The sequence below is a fragment of the Antennarius striatus genome, chromosome 15 (genome assembly GCF_040054535.1).
Source record: "Antennarius striatus isolate MH-2024 chromosome 15, ASM4005453v1, whole genome shotgun sequence".
NCBI classification, from domain to species: domain Eukaryota; kingdom Metazoa; phylum Chordata; class Actinopteri; order Lophiiformes; family Antennariidae; genus Antennarius; species Antennarius striatus.
In genome coordinates, this window is record NC_090790.1 from 5200118 (window position 1) to 5224488 (window position 24371).

Sequence of the window (24371 nt, forward strand, 5' to 3'; positions counted from 1 at the left end):
TCTATCACACCATATCTGCATAAACATGTTAAAGAAGACACACCTGACAGACTACAAATTCTGTTCCCTTAAATACATAAAGGGAAAAACAATAGTTAATTCCTTTTCAAGCAAACATGTGACCAACTCCCCATTTTTGGTGTGTGAAACAGACCAAGTTCAAACATGAATGATGCATTAAAAAAACATTTAAGCAAAAAGTCTTTGTCATATTCAAAACCTGTAGAACAAGCTATAAGAATGAGGGAGATGCCAATGTGCTCTCATTGTCCTTCTCCATTTCTATGCTAAAATCTACAGTGTTAAGTAGGCCAAGTTTCAAAAGAAATCTCAACCCAGACAGACAGCATCTACACCTCACCATAGTAAACATTTGAAAAGGCAACACCCACAAAAGTAAACCTGTCTTTTATTTCTTTTGATCCTGACCAGACCATCTACCTTAAGTTCAACATGGACCCAAAGAAAAAAAGACTCAGGTGAGAAATATCGTGACACTCCTCACATTTACAAAACTTTCTAGAGCAAATGTCAGTTAGTGCTCTTATGTCAGCCTGGCCTTGAAGAGCAGCATACCTAGGAATTTTCTAAATGATGCAAGTCTGGAGCAGAATTAAAATAGACAAACGATGCTGGCAGTTGGGGACATGTCTAAAGCAGCAAAATCTGATACCAGTAGTGCTATCAAAAGACCTGAAAGAGGCAGACACCCCTGGAAAGCTTCCTTTTAACAAACACATCTTCCTCGCCAATGGCTGTCAAATTGTCACATTTGACATACAGCCTGTGTCCTCAAACACAACACCAAAAAAAACGAACTAGATGAGTCACAGGTACAGATTTCCCCAAATCGTCCTCTGATCACATGCTCCTAAGCACCTGAGCCAAACAAGAAACCTGTCAAAATGTAACAAGGTCAAGAGACAGCCTGTGAGCCCAATGCCTGCATTTCCCAGAGAACATCTAGTCTGGAATGATCCTCTGGCCTCCGTGAGCTCAAGGAATCTTATGGGCACGTGTGAGGGTGAAGAGGCTCCTTCATTTCCTTTTTTTTGCCATGGATGAAAAGAACACCAGCTTCATCCCTCCACCTAGTGGTGGAAAATGGAACATACATACTGGAGATTGAAAGGAGAAGGGGGAGGGGAGGTGGAGAAGGCTGTCTGCAGATCTCCGCCATTTTGCAACCAGATTGTTTACTGACACGACGTGGCCATTGCAGCGTTTTTCCACTAGATGGAGAATGTAGGCGACTGGAAGCTTGTGGATTGGGATATGGGGGCTGCTAAGATCAGGTCTAAAGGCAAAGGTAGGGCTCTGATTGTTGATCAGGAACATCAAGAAGCACATTGAAACAAAAATATAATAGGCCAAAGTTAACATCCTAGATTGGACTTTTTTATCCGAAACTGCAAAAAGATAAGTGAAACACAGCTTATGTGGAACACTACTACTGCTACACGCATCACATACAACCATTCACTCTAATATGACCCTGTATCTGCTAGACGTAGCCTGTAAACAATTAGCAGTAACAAAAATACAAAGCACACAAAAATGCATGATCAGCTGTTACACTGTCAGAAGTACGAGGCACCAACACCCAAATGAGACTGAACAGAAAGAACAATGGCTAAGTCGTTCTGGCCTTCTGATCCCGTTAAATAAAGCAGCATCTGCATGCAGACCCTCGCTTTTGGGCACTGAATGACTTGCCTCTGATTTCCTCCCGCCAATGCAGTTTGGTTTAATATTCTTTCAAAGGCTTAATTTTTGCAGGGGATATCATTTCCCTTATCTTTAATCATGCAAAGACACCTTAAAAAAATCTTGGTTTTGCTTATTCTCAAAACAGCAGTCACAGACACGGGGCCTTGTGGTAGTCTTTTGATCCAACACCCTGACTGCAATTGCAACAACCCCAGCCTGCACCTGAAATATGACTGTGAGTAAAGATCCCCAATAAATGGGCTAATTATTGAGGTAGCTGTGCATGAAATTCAAGAAATACAATCCAAGATCAAGTGCAACTTATTGTACAAACTGACTGATCAGGCTGTGCAAGCACTGAGCCTCAACCAAACAACTGGTCAGACAATCAACTCCTGTAGCTGCTTATCATGACAACTCAAGATGCAGCGTCACATTTATCTCTCTGGACTGACAAGCAGTCACTTAAGCATCATGTTCCAGTACATTCTTGATCACAGCCCAAACTGTATGACACTTCCAGTCTGTAGGGACCTCATTATATATTGGCCATAAGGGATCCAAACTGGAGGGATAAAAGAGAAGGTTTGACAAAAGGGAGCTGGATCTGAGATTTAAATAACAACTCATAGGGTGGGTTTCCAGATCTTCAGAAGTTCAGACCTTCATCTTGATGTGTCGACTCACGTCAAGATGAAGGTCCCCTTGCTGTGTCTGCTCTAAATACAGATGCTAATCCGTGAGGAGATTTCTCCAACAACAGGATCCAGCACACTCAAATCTCTATTTGATGAAGCAGCACAGCAACAGACAGGGAAAAAAAATAGAAAAGCATTGCTCCAAGATCATGTCTTCGATTTCAGGAATGAAGAGCAATCAGTCACTGAGGAAGCACCAGCAACTGTCTCGAGAAGTCATGCTTATACAGACTGAGAAAACATCTCATAGAGAAGACAAGTAGAGCTCAAGCCAAAGGATTGTTAACTTCACCATGGCTAAAAAGAGCTGGGAAGCAAGGCTGCGTCTCCTCAGACCATTCAGTCAACCATGGGTGAAGAATACAAAGATAACGTCTTTCTTCATGTGTATCTACAGGAAGCATCGTACCTGCTTTCTTCTCATGGCCTCCATTGAGAAGAAGTCAGAGAGAGAGAGTGAGTGTGTGTGTTTGTGTGTCTGTGTGTGCGTGTAAGAGAGAGAGAGAGAGATAGACAGAGAGGGAGAGAGGGAATGTCTCGAACAGATTGCTCCTCTTTTCCTTTTCCTTCCCTGCATGCACGTTCACCTCGTTGGTCATGTGACCTGGTGGCTCCCTCTGTCGGTCCTCCCTCTTCAGAAGGTCTCCACAGAGCATGCTCAGTCAGCTCAAACTACAACACCACGCCATTTCTTCAAACTGGAGGACCTCACTAAAGACCAAAGAACGGCTCTGCTTGATGAATATCTAACAAAAAATATGTGGCAATGTCGACCCAAAGAGCTGGCACCACACAAACCATCTTCACCCTGATTACTCTACATTTAATACCAATGCTTAAATCTTTAGTTTAAGGAAAAAATGACTAGAATCTTTCACTTGATATTTTTAACACTGTCTGGATATCTCCTGCTTCAATTCACAATCTTGGTGCTCGGAAAGAAAACCTGCCTCACAAACAGAAGAAATGCCAAATGTCAGACAAGGAGCCTCCGGAGGCAAACATTTCAATGTAACAGATATTACATCATAGAAATTAAGAGACAGACCAAGCAGCTATTGCAGACAAGTAGCCACAATAGCAGTGGAATAGAAGAACAAAAGCTTTTTGTTGTGAAAAGGCAACACCAGCTTTGCGTGTCTTTACAAAGGATTTCAACCATTGTCATGTCTTCGGGCTTAGGAGTATCTCTTGGTATTTGATCAATGCTCCTATACTTTTCACTTCGGTTCTTATTTGAGACCAAAACTTTTTGTATTTATCTAGTAGATAACAATAAAACAAGCAACATGTCAGTTTTTTTAAACGACTTTCTCCGAACGGAACATCTAAAACATATGGCAATGGAGGTGTTGGTGCCTTCTCATGTTTCACATGAGAAGGCAATGACAGCCCAGTCCAAAAAAGCAGGCTCAGGTTTAACCAAATTTGAGAGCAAAAAATGTTATCACTTTAACCACAGCAGGACTGACCAAAGATACACAAAGTCAGGAAGCCGTAGGTGAGAAAGTAGTGAGAGGATATTTATAGTTTACATATCAGCTATACAAAAGCCCCAGAACCCAAATGTGGCCACCAGGACATAAAAGAGATACCTTAGCAGACCCCACGCAGTTCAACATAAACATCTAATCCTGTATGTAACAACATAGCACTCCTGCAACACTGAAATTCTTTTTAACTGCAGTTAAAAAAAAAAAGTATCTATTTGAACCTTTATGCCGACTCAAAGTTCATGTTTGTATGCACGCTAACAAAAAGTTAATGCCTTAAAACTTGCAACACGATGAGAAAGATCACACATCTTATTTCTTGGAAACTTAGCGATGATGCCAAAGCAAAGCAAACATAGGTGCTGACTAGCCATGCAAATAGTGGTGTTGTTTGGAGACAGCAGGTTTAGCTATGCTACCAAACATGGATTTACGGCGGTCAGCACCCCATGTTAGTTGCCAGTAGACATTGTTTAGGCATGACTTTTCCCCTGAATGAAGCAGGAGATGTATAATGTGACCAGTGCGCCCTCGCGCATTAATGCTCACGACTTCACTTCTTATCGGATTTTTGGTAGGCAGTCACGTGATACCGTACGCGGATTCTACTGGTTGACTGCATCCGGAAGTACGCTACGTTCCGTGAGTGTCGGACTTCTGTGAGACACAAAAGTGCTTTAAAGAGTCGATAAGAGTGTGGGAAAAGGTAATATAGATAGAAGGCGGTTTAATATCAGTATGGGGAGGGTTCATAAACGTTTAAATTACCGTAAATAATAAGATAAATAGTTCATCGCTATATCGCGGAATTTGTTATTTGCGTGTGGTTACTGGAACGCATTAACCGCGAGTAGCAAAGGCGCACTGAACAGTAATTCCTCGCGCATTCGCACATCAACACGCGCGACTTTACCTCATTGTGGATTTTTAGTAGGTAGTCACGTGATACCATACACGCATTCTAATGGCTGACGGTATCAGGAAGTGCGCTACGTTCTGTGAGTCTCAGAAAACAGCGCACTTTTGTGAGACACACAAGTACTTTCAACAGTCGATAAGAGTGTGAGAGAAGGTAATACAGATGGAAGGTGCTTTAAGGCCTTGTTCAGACTAGTCGCCTATACCCGATTTTTGCAGGACGGATTGAAACCACATCTGGGAGGTAGTTTCATGTCGGAGAGGGACAGAGGGGTCTGCCGTCTGAATAGCTCCAACTCCGATCAGATATGGCGGACCGCAATGTCCTATTTGCAACGCGAGAGTAAGACGCCAGAAGGAAGAGCGTCACGCATTCCGGATCGGTAAAACACGAAAGAAGAAATTGACGATGTTGGGAGTGTGTGTGTGTTTTCTCCACCTCAACCAGACAGTGATATCGCCAATACGCTAAGGTAACAAAAATTCATGTTCTGCATCATTGTTGTTGTTGCCGCCGTCACAATTATATGACCTCACACATTACACACACTGAACGACGACTCCGCCCCGACGTGGTTGCTACAGCAACCTGTCAGATCGGTCCACAATGTGACCCAGTCTGAATACAGCCAGATCGCATTTGGACACTTGCTAAAAACAGTGTGAACAGTCATCCCTATAAATCCGATATGGAAGGAAATCGATATGCCTGCAGTCTGAACGGGGCCTAACATCAGTATGGGGAGGGTTCATAAACGTTTAAATTACCGTAAATAATAAAATAGTTTGTCGCTATATCGCGGAATTCATTATTTGAGTGTGGTTCCCGGTACGCATTAACCGCGAGTAACAAGGGTGCACTGTATTACATCTGTAGGCTATGCCACTACATGGCCATACCTATATGGCAACGTAGCTAGCTGGGGCAAGGTTATGGCAGCTATAGCAGTTCTCAAGTTCCTTTAGAGATCATTTAGATATTATTGATGAACAAGAAAAAAAATGGGTCTGATGGGGCAGAGTGTGAAAAGTAACATGGGTAAGATTTATCAGGCAGTGGCTGCTAACACTGACATGACTTTTCTCTCCATGGCCTTGCAAATGTGCAATATGTTCTGGTAATTAGATATTATAGTCCAGCAGTCTTTGAAAATACATGCCATTAAACAGACATGCTCCATCGATCAAAAATAATACAATTTATCAATATAACAGGTAATAGTTTATGAAGATTATGACCCAGCATTCTGTGAAGCCCACTGCTATTGGTTATAAGAACGGGCCTTGATATGTGAATATCTGAACAGTAATTGAACAGTAACTGCTATCTGAAGAGTAATTCAAAAAATTAATTAGCATACATGACCATCATTTTCTTCTTCCATTTTTTACCTGCATTGACAGTAAAACAGAAGAAGTGTCAGAAAATGTTGGTAATTCAACTACAGGCTATCAGTAACCACTATCGACAAACAAAGCATTATAATGATGTGGCGCTGAATCAATGGCAGAAGTAAAAAACATTCAGCGTAGATATTACAGTATTTTCCGGACTATAAAGGCGCACCTAAAAGTCTATAATTTTCTCATAAACCCGTAGTGATCCTTATAATCCGGTGCGCCTTGTATATGGATTAATATTCATATTAATATTGGTTAAAAACATGATCGCTGAAAAAATACCGGCAGTCTGGCCGCCAGTCATGCCACACTCCGCCACCAGGGGAGCCCACTCACAAGGCACTCGGGCCTACGCCCCCTAACAACGGTAGTCAAGGGGCGTCACCGAAGTCCCGGCTCTGACTGAGCTGCTCTCAGACGGCAGACCAGCCTGTGGGAGCACCAGTGATTACGTAGCGAAACATAAGGAACTTTTAACAACTCTATTAATGAAGTTTGACTGACTGACTGATCTCAGTATTTCCCAACTACTGTGGCGCCGGAAATAACCCACTTTAAACTCAATTGGTCTTAAAAATGCCATTGTCCTATAATCTGGACTCTAGTGACGGTCCATTCTATTAGTCTGTGGAAACACACGGAGAAGCTGGCATAAAGGTGAATGAAAGACCCTCAAAGCTGAACTTCCAGCCTTTTCTGAAATTTCAAGAGCAGAGTCACTGTGTTTCTGTTGTGCTGCATAGATTTGCAAATGTAGTTGATAACTCTAGGGGGGCGGCGGAGGGGCGCACTCAGGCTTGTGTATTCTGTCTGCAGCGACGTGCGGTGAGATTCACGGCGGTGAGACACCGACGTTAAAGTCAGTTCTAGGAGTAAAACAGCGTCACATTTGCCAGTAAATTAGCAGCCTGACATTAAAAACGAGTTTAAAAATTGTTTAGGACACACAGCAGCAAAGAGCTGCACCTCACCTCCGACTGGACTACCGATCGATCGAAACAATATTTAATTAATAAATGAAGACGAACGTCGGAGCTTAAATATCTGCTTTGAACTTCAGATCAGGAAATGATCCGCTCTGTTCGCACTGACTGCACTCGTAATGAATTTAACCAGTTTTTAATGTCAGGTTTTTTAATATGCGTGTTGACATCTTTCTAAGGCCACGTCCACACGATGACGGATTTTTTTTAAAAAGCAACTTTTTAAAAACGCATCGAAAATGATTCCCGTCCACACGACAGCGTTTTCTAAAAAAAGTCCGTCCACACGTAAACGCACCAGTGCGTTTTCGAAGACGGCTATAAAAATGCCAAACCATGTGGTGGCAGTATTGAGTCAAATTTTATCCTATAGGAATCCTCCGGGTTTTGTTGTCACAACACACGGGCCCATAAATATGACGTCACAGAGGTTTTCGTCGCAGGCAAGACGTCAGCGTTTTTAAAAAGTCCCGGGGATACGCCGTCCACACTACAACGCAGACCCAGCGTTTTTAAAAAAATCCACCTCGGCCAGCGTTTTTAAAAAGTTACGTTTTCGTTCCGGATATCTGCGTTGTCGTGTGGACGGAAGGCGTAAATACAACAAAAAAGTTGCGTTTTTAAAAAATCCATTATCGTGTGGACGGGGCCTAAGATGGCAAAGTGATCAAGTGATCAGGTTTCCTTGATGAGGCTCAGAATGGCTTATTGACGTAACAATAGGAGCCATTCAAAGGTACTAGGCAGTGATGAATGCAATCATGACTGCCTGAGCAGCGCGGCGCTATCTAGTGGATGGATTCCGCAACTACAGTCGCTGCAGTTTATCAAATACATTTTATTTATTTTTCATTGTGTGCGCCTTATAATCCGGTGAGCCTTGTATATGGAATAAATTATAAAACAAATTATTAAGGGTGCGCCTTATAGTCCAGTGCGCCTTATAGTGCAGAAAATACTGTATATAGAGTAAAAGGAATGAGGCACAGAACTACTTCTGCCTGGTGAAAGAATGTTTTCCCAAGTCCACCACAAGTATGCACACTAATTTGACAACAAAGCAACAGTAGAAGTTCCATCCACAGTTCAATCAATGGTTTGCTTGGTTAGTAGACTAAACAACAAGTTAGTTGAGGACATGGTTTCCATCAGTTCTGTTGGGGAAGGTTTTACGTTTGATGGAATTTGTTGAGTATGAGTTTATATTGCCATCGAGAAAAAGTGTTAACACAATACTGGGAAAATGGAATGATGATGTTGGGCATGACCTACATATTTATTTAGCAATGAAAAATGGCTCTTGTCTCTATTGGTGTTGCATCAGGGGGAGCTGGAAGCCGTCGATGACAGTCAAACAGTCCCAAGGGACTCTAATGAGTTAATTTTGTCTGAAACGCACATCCCAACTTGGGAATCCCAACTTTCTCACAAGATAACCTATTTTATTATGGACTTTCACAGAAGCCCCAGTCTGCTGGAAGCAAGCAGGCATCAAGGCTTTGCCACGGGAAGAGATGACACTTGGAATGTCTCAATAAAAGTCTGCAAAAAATGTTGGCAAAAACACAGCAGTTTCCAGGATACTGTTCTTGATGGTAAGCCATTGTTGCCTGTGATTCTCTCAGCGTACTACAAACTCAACAAGCATTTTCAGCTGTCACTACATTACAGACACTATATTACCAAAACTGCAAGAATTGCAGAGAAATACGTACGCAGTCTGTTGCACAGCCTTTCGGATTTCTTTTTGTTTGCCTTTATATGATGGTAGCAAACTATATTGGTGCAAAACCCTTTGTGGACTTTGGCTTCAACACTGAAACTTGAACCAGAGATGTTATCCTAATTTCTCATCAGTTAAAGTTAGGGATAGGTTAGGGATTGACATTTTAAAGGTGCAGTGGATTGATCAGGATTTTGCTCTGCAGGAATTCGTCAAAATGAAAGCCAAGTAAAAAACACAGGATGAATATAAAACATGTTTTAAAAGCAACTACCAAGTAAACTTTTTTGTGCTCTTTATCTGAAATATAGTTAGGCAGTGTTCGGATTTTCACATTTGTGATTCCGGTTCTTCTAATTTGTTGTGTTCCATGATGGTGCCCCGGGTCAAAGCATCCATCCAACTTGTGAGACAGAAATTACCACAAGTTCTAGAGTAGAACAATTGTCAACAGTTGTGATTGGAATCAGTTTCATAGCCAATTCTATCCTGGAACCTGCTCTTGTTCTCCAATAGATGTGAAATGACAATTTCCAAAAATTTTGAATCTAATCAAGTATTTGTACTAAGAATGACAAAATGCAATACTTAGTTTTACATATGATAGTAATGCTTCAATGTTTTATAAAATTCACATTTATACAAATACAGTTGTGATGCTATACGACTAGATGCAGATGAGGATTTATGATGACAAGCGTTGTGAATCGTCTGAATTTTAATGGTTCCTATTCAGCCATACAATCCCAATTCTTATTTATTCTCGGTTGAGATTTAGATGTATACAAGATGGGCGTATTCAAGCAGTTAATGCCTGTTGTCAAAGAACCTTTGTCTGTGTTATTTTGAGACACATCCATTTACGTAGTTGTCTCACATCGCGGGATCGCTGCCATTAGAGCAGCAGTGGTAAACTGGTTACTAGTGTTGGCAATCTGCCGATGTTGATCAAGAAGAAAATTTCAGTATTTGCACTGGGCACAACTTAGAGCAAGTCAGTGAAGTAAACTTGTTTGCCCTCTCACCGTTGACACAAGAGTTATGACATTTTTACTTCAATGATTGCAACAAGGGGCTGCTGGCTGTTCGACGAAGGAGATGACAGAAGGAGGAGACTATTCCACATTGAGCCACACTCACTGCTTTAGAGACTGAGTAGTTAAAAGTAGTTAAAAGTGTTTAGTCATGTTAGTTGAGTGTCAATCCTTGTAATAATCAAGTTTGACATGGATGACGCACAAAGTGACCTTGACCAAAAGCTGTTGAGTCGATCCACTGGACGTTAAGAAAGTTCTCATCCAAGAGACTTCTTCATTGGAGACTTCACTGAAGAAGTCTCTTGGATGAGAGACGAAACGTCTTCAAGAACTTTCTTAACGTCCAGTGGATCGACTCAACAGCTTTTGGATAACCATGACCTGGATGACTGAGAACCTACACAGACAAGTGACCTTGACATTATTAAAGGCAAAATAAAGTCACACTTTTGAACTGTTTGCAGCACTCCATGGTGAAGCCTGCCTCACTTAAAGTACACCTACAGCCTGTGGAAACTATGAAAGCTGTGTGTCACCACCATGGAAACTGAAACTTCGCCTGACCATGAGTGAAATGTGTTGAGGAACCAACAAGTGGAGTCAAAATTAATATCTTGATGATTTTAATCATTCTGATAGAATCAGAAGTTTAGAACTGGTTAAAGATGGAACCAGTTTTAAATGTCATGCCCAAACTTAATGACAATAAATTATTCAATGACCCACAACCAGGAGATTAGCAAGCATCTAGGAGCAGTTAGCGCAGCAAAGAAAAACATCAATACATGCAGACGACATTAATCACCAAGTGACAGCAAAAGTAAATACTATTGTTGCTGACATTTCATTTCTTTACAATGTCTTATTTATTACATTATACATACAGTAACTAATGACACATCAGATGCTGGTGTGGTTCGCAACCAAAAACACCCTGTCACACCATTTTAAATTAACTGCAAGTTGAGAAAATAGTCATTTCCTTTTGTGTGCACTTTATCATATAAACATACTGTTCATAACAACATCTTAAATAAAGTCATGCTGATGGTTCAATGAAATTCCACTCCAGATGGGATTCATCCAGAGACACTAGGTAGGAGATAGCTTGAACATTTCCTGCAGCTTAGGTGGGAAATTATTAGTAAAATAATTCATTAAAGTTACATATTGCTCTCAAGCCACCTACAGACAACCACATACGCTCCACAGATAAACAGTAAGAAACGCTCTCTAGTATTGAATCATTCTTGCAAATGCTTGATTATGGTGCAATCGCTCCATAAATACAGGCATAATTATAAGAACACCTGGAAGTTGCATGTCAATCAATACCATCTTGTTTTTGATGAAGCTACATCATTCTCATTCACAACAACCCACTTCGACACACAGCTCACCTGTTGTGAAAACGGAAATGACATCAAAAATATCCACACAAATTATGTTTTTACTTTATAAAACAGCTGGCTTATTAAAAAAGAAACATCAGAGTAGAAGAGGGTCGGGACACAAAACTAGAATAGGTGGTGCAAATCAGCGTTTCTTCCAACTGTGAAACTATGAAAAACACTATACCTCAACCTGGCTGGAGTTTGGGCCTGTTTTGTTGTTGGAAAGGGCATCATTCTGCTCAACAACCAACAAATTATTATTTTGCCTTAGTTGCATCCTCATGTGATAGAATATCTGCACGACTAACCACTGGGACTATCAATACAGGTCGTATTGATAAAGATCAATGACAATCTAACTTAAAAAATATATATGTGTACACACACACGCACACACCTCTGACAACCTACAGGTCTGCATTAAGGTTTCCACATGTTATCTTTTTCGATATTATTCATGGGCTCAGCAAAGTATCTTAGGAAACTGATTAACAACATTCCTGCTTAAAAGCACTGAATGGTTGCCCAGCAAACGCAACTTGTGGGCAAAAGTGATGGACGGATGATACTTCAGTGTCTTTTTAGATGGTTACACTTTGTGAACAAAAAAATCACATGGCAACAAAAACCCTTTGCCTTCTGTTCTATGGGTTTGTCCTCATTCTCTCTTCAGAGGGTTATGGGCTCAAAGACGACATTATGCTGGCTTTTAAATTTGAAAAGATATCTTCAATTTATCTTCATTAGATTCTCTTTTTTTTTTTTAAATTTATCTGGTCATGTCTGCTAGCCTCTTTTTAAATCTCCCAGTTGTGGTTTGTAGAGACATATGCTGTCAAAACATGACACATCCTTGTCCAACGGCTTAGCAGGCCCACGGCATTTAAATGTCAATTATTACCCCTAGTGCCATCTTAAAGGTGCAACAATAACAATAACCAACACCCTAATTTTCCTCAGGGATTATGTGGAATGCAAGTCGCAATAAAGCCGCAACAGTCCCAACATGTGTAAAAGAGGTTCATCCATTACTGTCTCCATGATCTTATTCGCTGCAAAGACGGAAAGTATCTCTCATTGTCTCCCTGAGTTGCAGATCTGTTGTTTATCTTGTACTTGCTATATGTTACTGGCTGCATTTTGCATAATTCAACCATTAAACTAAAGAATAACATCCCCCTCCCCCAGCAGCTGCCACCTTACCGTGGTGGGGGAGTTTGAGAGCCCGAATGATCCCAGGAGCTATGTTGTCAGGGGCTTTATGCTCTTGCTAGGGTCTCCCTTGGCAAATAGGTCCTGGGTGACGGGCCAGACTAAGAGCAGCAACAAAACCCCTATGGCAAGAAAAACAACAAGGGCCATGATGTCGCCCGCTTTGGCGGACATGAGGCCCCACCCTGGAGCCAAGGCGGGGCGGGGCCCCAACCCCCCCCCCCCGGGTTGGGGCTCATATGTGAGCGCCTATTTGCTGGGCCTCTGCCCACAGGGCCCGGCCGAAAGGACAACGTGGGCCCAACCTCCGGTGGACTCACCACCCACCGGAGAAACCGTAGGGGACGGGGGGAGTGTGGATTGGGTGGCAGTTGTCAGCATGGGGCTCGACAACCCAATCCCAAAACAAACAGTCTAGCTCTAGGAAAATGGAATGTCATCTCGCTGGGGGGAAAGGATCCAGAGCTTGTGAGGGAGGTTGAGAGGTACCAACTAGATATAGTCAAGCTCACCTCCACCCACAGCTTGGGCTCTGGAACCCAAACCCTTGAGAGGAGCTGGACTCCCCACTTTTCTGCTGTTGCCCAAGGTGAGAGGTGGCGGGCTGGTGTGGGATTGCTTATAGCCCCACAGCTCAGCGGTCGTATGTTGAAGTTCAAACCGGTGAACAAGAGGGTCCCTGCACCTTTGGGTTGGGGACAGGTGTCTCACTTTTGTTTCGGTCTACGGGCCAAACAGCAGTGCGGAATACCCAGCCTTCTTGGAGTCCCTGGGAGGCGTACTGAATAGTGCTTTGACTTGGGACTCCATTGTTCTTGTTGGGGACTTCAATGCTCAAGTGGGTAATAACAGTGAGACCTGGAAAGAGGTGATTGGGATGAACGGCCTTCCCGATCTGAACACGAGTGGTGTTCTGTAATTGGACTTCTGTGCTAGTCACTGTTTTTCCATAAAGAACACTTTGTTCAACCACAGGGATGTCTATAAATGCACATGGCACCAGGACACCCTAGGCCAGAGGTTGATGATCGACTTTGTGTCAAATCATCAGACCTACGACCGCGTGTGTTGGACACTCGGGTGAAGAGAGGGGTAGAGCTGTCAACTGATCACCACCTGGTGGAGAGCTGGATCTGCTGGGAGAGCAGGGGGCCTAACAGACTCGGCAGGCCCAAACATGTTTTGAAAGTCTGTTCGGAACGTCTGGCAGAACTGCAGCTCGAGTAGTCGCGGAGGCAAAAACTCGGGTCTGGGAGGAGTTCGGGGATGCCATGGAGGATGCCATGGAGGAGGACTCGGTCAAACTCGAAGAAATTCTGGCAAATCATTCGGCGCCTCAGGAAGGCAAAGCGGTGCACAGCCAACACTGTTTACAGTAGAGGCGGAGAGCTGCTGACTTAGGATCTTGTCGGGCGGTAGAAAGAATACTTCGGGGATCACTCAATCTCACTACCATGTCTAACACAGAGGAAGCAGAGGCTGAGGTCTCAAAGGTGGACTCGTTCATCACCCAAGCTGCAGTCCCCGAGGTGGTTGCCAAACTCCTTGGAGCAAAGCACCACGGGTGGATGAGATTCGCCTTGAGTACCTCAAATCTCTGGATGTGTAGGGACTGTCATGGTTAACAGTTCTCTGTAACATCGCATGGCAGTCGGGGACAGTACCTTTGGATTGGCAGACCGGTGCAGTGGTCCCTCTTTTCAAAAAGGGGGACCGGAAGGTGTGTTCCAACTATAGGAGGATCACACTCCTCAGCCTCCCGGGGAAAGTCTACTCCAGGGTACTGGAAAGGAGGATTAGACCTTAGTTGAACCGTGGTTTCAGTAGAAACAATGCGGTTTTCGTCTCAGTCACGGAACATTGGACCTGCTCTTTACTCACCATCAGTGCTCGAGGGTTCATGGGAGTTTGCCCAACCAGTCTATATGTGCTTTGTGGATCTGGAGAAGGAATTCGACCGTGTCCCTTGTGATATCTTGCGGGAATGCTTCAGGAGTATGGCGTTCGGGGCCCTTTGCTGAGGGCTGTCTGAGACCTGTATGACCAAAGCCAGTACTTGGTTTTCATTGCCAGCAGGAAGTCAGACCTGTTCAAGCTGCATGTTGGACTTTGGCAGGGCTGCCCTCTATCACCGGTTCTGTTCATCATCTTTATGGACAGAATTTTAGGCGCAGCCAGGATCCGGAGGCAGTTCGGTTTGGGGACCAAAGGTTTTCATCTCTGCTTTTTGCGGAAGATGTCCTGTAGGCGTCATCAAACCTGGACCTTCAGGGTGCACTGGGACGGTTTGCAGCTGAGTGTGATGCAAGTAGGATGAGGATCAGCTCCTCTAAATCTGAGGCCATGGTTCTCGACCAGAGAAGGGTGGTGTACCCTATTCAGGTCGGTGGAGAATCTTTGCCCCAAGTGGAGGAGTTTAAGTATCTTTGAGTCTTGTTCACGAGTGAGGGAAGGATGGAATGTGAGATTGACAGACGGACCAGTGCAGCTTCCACAGTGATGCGGTTGCTGTAGGTCTGTCGTGGTGAAGAAGGAGCTGAGTCACAAGACGAAGCTCTTGATTTACCGGTCAATCTATGTTCCTACTCTCACCTATGGTCATGAGCTTTGGGTCATGATCGAAAGGACAAATCCCGGATACAAGTGGATGAAATGAGTTTCCTCTGTAGACTGGCTGGGCAAACCCTTAGAAATAGGGTGAGGTGCTCAGTCACCAAGGAGGAGCTCGAAGTAGAGTCGCTGCTTCTCCGCCTCACGCGGAGCCAGCTCGGGTATCTGTTTCGGATACCTCCTGGATGCCTCCCTGGGGAGGTGTTCCGGGCATGTCGTACCGGGAGGAGACCTCGGGGAAGACCTAGGACATGCTGGAGGGACTATGTCTCTCGGCTGGCCTGGGAACACCTCGGAATCCCCCCAAGGAGCAGGAGGAGGTGTCTGGGGAGAAGGAAGTATGGGCATCCCTCCTGGGACTGTTGCCCACGTGACCCGGCCCCAGATAAGTGGTTGAAGATAGACAGATAGACAGACAGACAGACAGACACAGACAGAAAGACAAATAGATAGATAGATAGATAGATAGATAGATAGATAGATAGATAGATAGATAGATAGATAGATAGATAGATAGATAGATAGATAACACCATCCCCATCCTCTCTGTCTGTCTTACGTTCTTCATAAAGACATCGTCAGACTATGCAAAAGACACTCACACTTAAGTATTTTCCGCACTATAAGGCGCACTGGACTATAAGGAGCACCTTTAATGAATGGCATATTTTAAACTTTTTTCATATATAAGGCGCACGGACTATAAAGTGCATCTGATTATAAGGTGCACTTCAATGAACAGCCTATTTTAAAACGTTTTTCCATATATAAGACGCACTGGATTATAAGGAACACTGAAATATGACGTTGCCATATGTATGCATGTTAAACTCATGGCTTTTTGAATGGAATTTGCATTGTTTTTTAAATGCTAAACTTTGATCACAATGGAAATCCACTGACTGCTCGTGTTGTTTAGAGGGAAATTATAAACATTCTAATTAATAAACCAAAACTTTCTACACAGACATCTTCGTTCTTCTTTTTCTTTTGTTATAATGTACTAATTGTTATATTGTATTTCCCTTTGTTTCTTGGTGTTTAATGTTTTTGAGTGTTTAGTGTTTTTGAAATTTCATCTAATGAAAAATTGTAAAATGTTCTTAATGGTAAATGTGATTGAAGTTTTTTTTTTTTTGAAAAAAATCTTCTTTTGAGGCACTTTGCAAAATGTTTGAATGTGATTAAAGTGTTTTTGCAAAAATAAGAATAAAAATCCTTTTGGCTTTTCCCTTCAGGGGTCACCACAGAGAATCAAATTTGCTTCCATCTATCCCTGTCTTCTGCATCCCCTTCTCTCTAACCAACTACCTTCATGGCCTCCCTCATTACATCCATAAACCTCCTCTTTGGTCTTCCTCTAGGCCTCCTGCCTGGCAGTTCAAAACTCAGCATCCTTCTACCAATATATTCACTATTTCACTTTCTACACAGACATGATTTTTCAATTGAAAGGTTGGAATGACCCTTTGAGGACACCGTACTCGTAATAAATCTATAAGTATGTGAAACAAGGTAGAGTTATAGGTGACACTAACTCAATGTCGTAGACCTGTCTGGTACCTTCAGGATACAATCAGCAGGTATCATCTCTACGTTATTTGAGCGACCTCTGCTGAACAACACCGGATCCTGTCTCTCACAAAAAGAAAAGGAAACAAAGACCGACTATTTGCCTCATTTATACACTTCTGTGTCGTTGTAGCTAATCGATACGTTCGATCAGACCCATATTTCATGATAACACGTTAATTAACGAGCAATGCTCCTTGTTACAGTCACACAAGCCCGGCTGGAAGACGTGAAAATAACAGCAATCAACCAGCAAAGACAATGACCAGAAGAATCATTGATTCTTAAAACGTAAGGTGAATTAAATAACCATGCAATGAGCCGGTTTCGGACCTGGCGCCATATGTTTACAATGGGAGGCTGTAACGAGGTTTGCCAGTGTTGCCTTCATTTGCCTGCATCAATTACCATGTAGCTAACAGTCTTCACAGCTTGAACGGACAGCGTTTGTCGAATTACTCCAAATTACAGAGCTACTAGCGCCAGCCTCACGTCTAGAGAAGATAATGTCCTCAGCTGATTTAAATCAGTTTTCGTGTGGATTTCAGAAAGTGTGCAGCTTGCTAGCAGCTAGCTAAACATGAGTGTAGTAATTAATCACCAATAAACCCCTGAAAGGTAACACGGCTAAATCCGTAGATGATAACGAATAAAAGGCATGCATATCTACCTATCAGTTTATTTTGAATCGCTAAAGCTGGACAGAAGCAGGACAGTGACGTGAGCCTGGACCATGAATGTCACAACTTCTGAGCCGAGTCCGCAATGCGCTCGGACACAACATTCAGATTCCGGGGCACAGCATCTTCCTGCATATTCAATTGCCCTCCGGTCCAGCACAAAAGCAAGAGACTCCAGGCTGGCAGCGGCTAATTTACGACAAAACGACACGTCGAAACCGACAATCCAACCGCTTATAATGGCGCGTCTGTCTGCTGGGAAGGAACATCTTTTACTAAGCCCGGTAAACACTGTGAAAGTAAAACAAGCTCGGCGTAGATAGGGCTCACACACTCACCTCGGGTCCAACCGAAGCCATGGTGCCTGGTCGTAAACTCCGCCCACCCCCGATTACGTCACAGTTATTGATTCACAGAAGACGTAAACCATACCTGGGGTATTTCTGGCAGGCCGAGTCTCATTACTGATAATATCACTAAACCTGGACATTGATTTCAGATAACTTTCCGATATACCGTATGTCATCACCCAGATTAAAGTAATCAGCCCTGACATTAAATACATTGAGTTCAATTATGCTAGCAGTGAGATGTCCTAGTCATGTTTTACAAATTTAAGGGTACAATTTATTATCAAAATACAAACATGTTTGTTACCTCATCTACAAATGTGAAATGACACTGGAATCCTTCATTCCCCCACAAAAACTGACCACTAGGCCTTTTTTTTTCTCCGATGCTAACATAATTATTTTGAACAGAGCTCTAAAACTAGGCAATATAGTTTTTTTCAGAAGATAATATATTTTAACTTAATCAACAGTATATAGATTCCTGAAACTGAGCTCGGTAACCATTGGAGGGCAAGAAGGTCTGGATCATAGGAGTTGCATGCAGTCAGTCTTCTTCATGAAGTCAGTACATGACTTCTTTATGTCAAACAGGAAAAACCGGTTCTGTGTACTGCATTTTTAGCCAGTAATTTTAATTATCTGGTTTGTGAAATATATGCATTCCAACTTAACATTCTTTGCCTTGATTTACCTTATGAATGGGCAAAACTTTGTGCAAAGGGGCCTTGTTACATTCATACATAAAATCATTTTATCGAAATGCCACCAACAATCCTGGAGGCCCATCATTTTATGAACTACAAATCTCTCAAGACATCAGACAAGAGTTGTCTTGTAAGGACATCATAACAAATGGACAAACATGATGACCAGGGAAGAGTCTTGCTAGCTTTGGGACTACAAATATCTCCACAATGGTCTGTGGTAGTCCTACAGAATCAGAAATCAGAAACAAAGGTTCAATAATTCCGGCTGAATTTATCTGTGGAGAAAAAGTGTTTGCTTCTCTACAATACAAAAATAAGACACTGACATAAAGAAAGGATGCTAGTTGATGAAGTAGAATACACTGTCACAGATGTTATCGTCTGACTAGCATGACAAAAAAGGGGGTTATCTTTGAGTTGGATGTAAATAACTGAGATGTTCTCAGAATGTTTCTAGAGCCTCTCCAATACAACTCTCATATCACTCTAAAACAGGGGTCTCCAAACCTTTTCCTGTAAGGGCCACATAACTTGTCCCTTCTCTGATGGGGGGCCAGGGTCAGTTTGCAACAGAAAAACTTTGACAATCGCAGCGGTGTAAATGTAAACATTTATTATCTTCCAGAACCAAATATTAATAGCTAGGGATGAGCGAGTACACCACTATCTGTATCTGTATCTGTATCTGTTCAACCATCTAAATTATCTGTATCCGTATCTGTACTCAGAATGGGCGGGACTTAAACTGGAAGTGGGTGATGTTTGACCAGAGATGGGTGAGGCTTAAATTGGTACATTATTTTAAGTGTGAAATCGATATGGGTTGATCAGAAGTTGCTATATTTATTGTTTATTTTAAAACTATTTACAGAACAGCCTCAAAATTGAGATTCAAATCAATGCTTTTGATCACAAAAGTAAGAGAACTATTTACAGAACAAGTCTTGTATGAACTCAGAACATAAATATTCTTAAGTTTATGAATGAATATTTACAGAACAGCCTCAGAATTGAGATCAATGTGATTAATCACAATTAGCAAAGGAACTATTTATAGAACAAGTTTTAAATGAACTCAGAACATGAAGTGCATTAATGAATACAACACATGCAATGGGAAATTATGAACTACAAAGTATGCATGAACAAGAATTGTCATACTCAACACAACTTTCTAATTTTTTTTCTTCTTTTTCTTGAAAGAGAGAGTTAAAATATTAACAGTTAAAATATCTATACAGTATATAAATTACTAATTTCAACTGAAGTTAGAAAGTGTCAGACTAAGAGCAGAGATTCTCTGTTACATCCATCTATGTCAGTGGTCCCCAACCACTGAGTCGCGACCCGGTACCTGGTCGTGGCACATTAGGTACCAGGCGGCACAGAACGTTTGACTTTCTGTCTTTTTTTTATTGATTACCAGTCTAAAGATGTTTTATTTTGAAAAGTGATGTCTGTGCGGAACGACACACAGACGAATGCGTGCGTCTGTCTCACTTGACAGGTCTCAGTCATGTGACAGGTGACCAGCCGTGACCCCTAAATTAAGCATCCACGACTGCGTCTGTGTTCTGGATTAAAGTCAAGGCAGATTACCCTGAGATCGGCCAAAAAGTATCAAAAACCCTGCTTCTATTTCTAGCTACCTGTCTTTGTGAAGCGGGATTTACTGCAGTGACCGTGAAGAAAACCAAACTACGTAGTAGAAGTGACGTCCGAAACACATTTCAGTTGTCATTGTCTCCTGTTACCCCTAGGTCACCGGTCCCCAACCACTAATTCTCATTGTTGCAATTATTATTATTTGATTTACTTGTTCACCCTTTTATTGGAAATGATCAGTATTTCTCCTAATGTAGCCGCAAGAGGGCACAAGCCAGTGTCTTATTGTGCCGGTCCCAAGCCCGGATAAATACAGAGGGTTGTGTCAGGAAGGGCTTGCAATGTAAAACTATTGCCAAATCAAACATGACTTCCATACTGGATCGGCCAAGCCCGGTTTAACAATGACTGCCATCGGTGCCATTTGCCTACAGGGTGCTGGTGGAAAATGGACTACTGTTGGTCGAAGAAGGAGAGGAGGAAAGTGTGTTCGTAGGAAGAGAGAGAAGAGGAACACCAACAAGTTAGGACTGAGAGTAGGGACGTTAAATGTTGGAAGTATGAGAGGAAAAGGTAAAGAGTTGGTTGACATGATGCAGAGGAGGAAGGTAGACATACTGTGTGTCCAGGAGACCAGGTGGAAAGGTAGCAAGGTAAGAAATTTAGGAGCAGGGTTCAAGTTGTTCTATCATGGTGTAGATAAGAAGATAAATGGAGTAGGAGTTATCTTGAAGGAGGAGTTTGTTAGGAATGTCCTGGAGGTAAATAGAGTGTCAGACAGAGTGATGAGTCTGAAGCTAGAAATCAACAGTGTGATGTTCAAAGTTGTTAGTGGGTATGCTCCACAGGTAGGATGAGAGCTCGAGGAGAAGGACAAATTCTGGTTGGACTTTGATGAAGTGATACAGAGCATACCTAGAAGTGAGAGAGTTGTCATTGGTGCAGACTTCAATGGATATGTTGGTGCAGGAAACAGAGGTGATGAGGAGGTGATGGGCAGGTTTGGTATCCAGGAGAGGAATGCAGAAGGACAGATGGTGGTTGACTTTGCTAAAAGGATGGAAATGGCTATAGTGAATACTTTCTTCCAGAAGAGGCAGGAACATAGGGTGACCTATAAGAGTGGTGGTAGGAGTACACAGGTAGACTACATCTTGTGTAGACAGTGTAATCTGAAGGAGATCAGTGACTGCAAAGTAGTGGTAGGTGAGAGTGTAGCCAAACAGCATAGGATGGTGGTGTGTAGGATGACGCTGGTGGTGAGGAAGATGAAGAGGGCAAAGGCAGAGCAGAAGACGAAATGGTGGAAGCTGAAAAAGGAAGAGTGTTGCATGACTTTTAGGAAGGAGTTAAGACAGGCTCTGGGTGGTCAGGAGGTGCTTCCAGATGACTGGTGTGTCATCTGGAATGAAATTAGATAAGCTGACTTGGTGGTGGAATGAGGAGGTACAGGAGTGTATACAGAGAAAGAGGTTACCTATGTAACCTCTTTCATAGGTAACCTTACATAAGAATGCTGAGTTCTGAACTGCCAGGCAGGAGGCCTAGAGGGAGACCAAAGAGGAGGTTTATTGATGTAGTGAAAGAGGACATGGAGGTAGTTGGTATGAGAGAAGAGGGTGCAGAAGACAGGGTTAGATGGAGGCAACTGATTCCCCATGGCAACCTCTGAAGGGAAAAGCCGAAAGGAAAAAAGATCAGTAATTCTCCTTTCGGCTTTGAATGCACTGATTGTAAGTCGCTATATTTGAAAATAAACCTCATCAGTTCAGTCACTTCAATCGAATTTTTAATATATTTATTTCTTAAAATTATTTTTCTTTACAGAGATGTTGACTATCAGTTTATGAGAAAAATGTTGTTTATTGTCTGTTGATGTCTACATTTTACATAAAACCACTTAGGATGATTTATTATTAGACTACAGCTGTCCTGGCGTCATTAAAGATTATCGAGCAAATGAAGGCCGGTCTGTGAAAATATTGTCTTAGATGAGACCGGTCCATGGTGCAAAAAAGGTTGGGGACCGCTGGTTATGAGGGTTAGTTCTGTAACTCAGCCAACTTAGATTGATAAGAAGGCTGGGCTTCATCGATGTCAGCAACAAAGGGGTCCTGGAAAAGACGGACTTCTTTTGCATTAGTATGTATCTCACGGAATCACAAAAGGAACTCCGCCTTAAGCATTTCCAGTTCTTCCACACACCTTTCAGCTGGGAACAGGACCGCTGGGTTCTCTGCAGAGAGGTTTTGGGTAGCAGGGAGATGGATGTACTTGTGCTTTTTCACTTTGTCCAAGACCAGCACTAGTCTCACCTCAAATGCTTTTTTGTGGAAATACATGTCGCAAATGAGTTTCCCCTGGCCTTGTAACAGCAAGTTAAGGCTGTTCAGCATTTCTGCCACGTCTGTTAAACATGCAAGGTGCCATTTCCTTTCTGGATCGATCAGTTCTGGAACCATTTTGTCTGGGGGTCATTTGTCTGGTACTGTTCAGGGGGCCAAATGATGATGCCAAATGTGGAGGTGGGCTGCATCCTGCCCGCGGGCCTAAGTTTGGGGATCACTGCTCTAAAACATAAAACATAAACATAAACATTTCTGAAAGTTTAACGGTTGATTGAATAAAAACTTCAAAAACTTTGATTACTTCTTACCAGGGATTTGAACTGGGTCATGGAACGAAAGCAAAAACCAGAAAGTTTTTATAATTTGCCAGGAACGAAAACGAAACCAAAAACTTCAATTTTTTTTTAAAGTTCTGGACCAGAATCAGTTATTCAAAATAATACTTAGCGGTTTTTTTTGGTTGTTTTTTTTTTTCATTTTTGAAGAAAATATTGCAGTGGGTAGCGCTGTTACTGCACAACACAGCGGTTCTGGGTTCGAGTCCCGCTCTGTGCGCAGTTTGCATGTTCTCCCCATGTCTGCTTGGGTTCTCTCAGAGTTCTCCAGCTTCCTCATACCTCCTTCAGAGTGTGAGCTGACGGTGGAAGGCGTCAGCTCACCTCCCAGCCACTACTGAGGTGCCCTTGAGCAAGGCGCCGCCCCACCCACAAGCTGCTCATTTGGGGCGCGATCCCTCACACGACTCTGCCTCTCCCTTTATATGTACTAATTGCATGTCTACAGGCCCCTTGAGTGTTTGTTCAGGGGCCTGTATACAACATACAGTATGTGCATGTCTAACTGTATTTGGTGAGTGAGACGAGAATTTCCTGTTTCGGAATAAATAAAGTATGATTCTTCTTCTTCTTTATTTTGTTTGCAAACACATTGGACCCTCTTGATGGTTTATCCTCCCTGTCCGATGATGCTAATGTGGAATTCCTTTTGGATGGGAACTGAAACTGAGACACTCTCTTCCTCCTGAAATAAAAAGGAAGACACTCTGAAAGTTAACGCTCAGTTTAGTAGAGGGACGTTATAGTTAAAGATTCAATCTGCAGCATCTTGCCAATGAAGTCTTGGTTGTGCTCACTGTGAGCTCTTCCTTGGCCGCCTGGATAGCCTGTACCGGTGAAACAATACTGCTGGTTGCCTGCAAGGGGAAACACATTCTTTGTTACTCCTCAAACATTTTACACCAATTTCCCACATCAAAGTTCAAAGTGCGTATATTACACAGCTGAATGTACTGTATACCTCAGTGAGGGCTGGAACCAGATGGCTAAGCTCTCCACAAAGAATCCCAGTTTCCAAGCTGCTGTCCAAAGCTGGCACCTCATCAGAGACAACAGTTCTGCCCAGGAACTTGTTAAGGTTCCGTTGGGGCCGATCACAGCTTGGTGTAATGCTTTCTTTACCACCACTGCAATGGTGGTGATATTTTTCCTCTGTAACACAAGTGCAGTATCAATTTCAACCTTAATCTCTATCAACACTAACTAATACTATTACTTTAGAACCTTGTCCTTGAAGATCTTCATGACTTGAACAGCAGCTCGAGCCACCCGCTGTTTTTCCCCCAGTGATGATAATCTGTAATTCTTTCAGATCTCTCAAAGAGACATCAATGTGGGCGAAAGTGTCCTACATTACTGGCCCTGCAATCTTTTTGTGGGTGATGAACTGGTGATACGCCACATCAGTGGTCAGTTGTTGTTCATCCTGAGGGTAAGAGGGTCAGAAAAAACATTAGAAATCCATCCTAACGCTGCAGCATTTGGGATGTGTGTCAGAAATAATCTTGCTTTCGTCAGGAGCCACATTACCATCAGGCCGCAGATGGAGAGGAAGCCTCTCTCTGTCTCCTCCACGGCGTGCTTGGCATCGA

At 42.7% G+C, this 24371-nt stretch overlaps 1 protein-coding gene across 2 annotated transcripts in view; it reads right to left on the reverse strand.

Moving 5' to 3' along the window:
- ehmt1b (euchromatic histone-lysine N-methyltransferase 1b) overlaps positions 1 to 17806 on the reverse strand; it is a 41359-nt gene extending 23553 nt beyond the window's left edge. The window contains exon 1 of one of the 2 annotated variants that reach the window (XM_068335195.1): positions 17770 to 17806. In XM_068335195.1, the coding sequence (XP_068191296.1) occupies positions 17770 to 17790 (21 nt within the window). In that variant the 5' untranslated portion in view covers positions 17791 to 17806. Of the gene's footprint in view, positions 1 to 2817; positions 2857 to 17769 lie in introns of those variants that run through there. The other variant, XM_068335194.1, reaches the window with a different exon arrangement.
- Positions 17807 to 24371: the final 6565 nt, after the last annotated feature.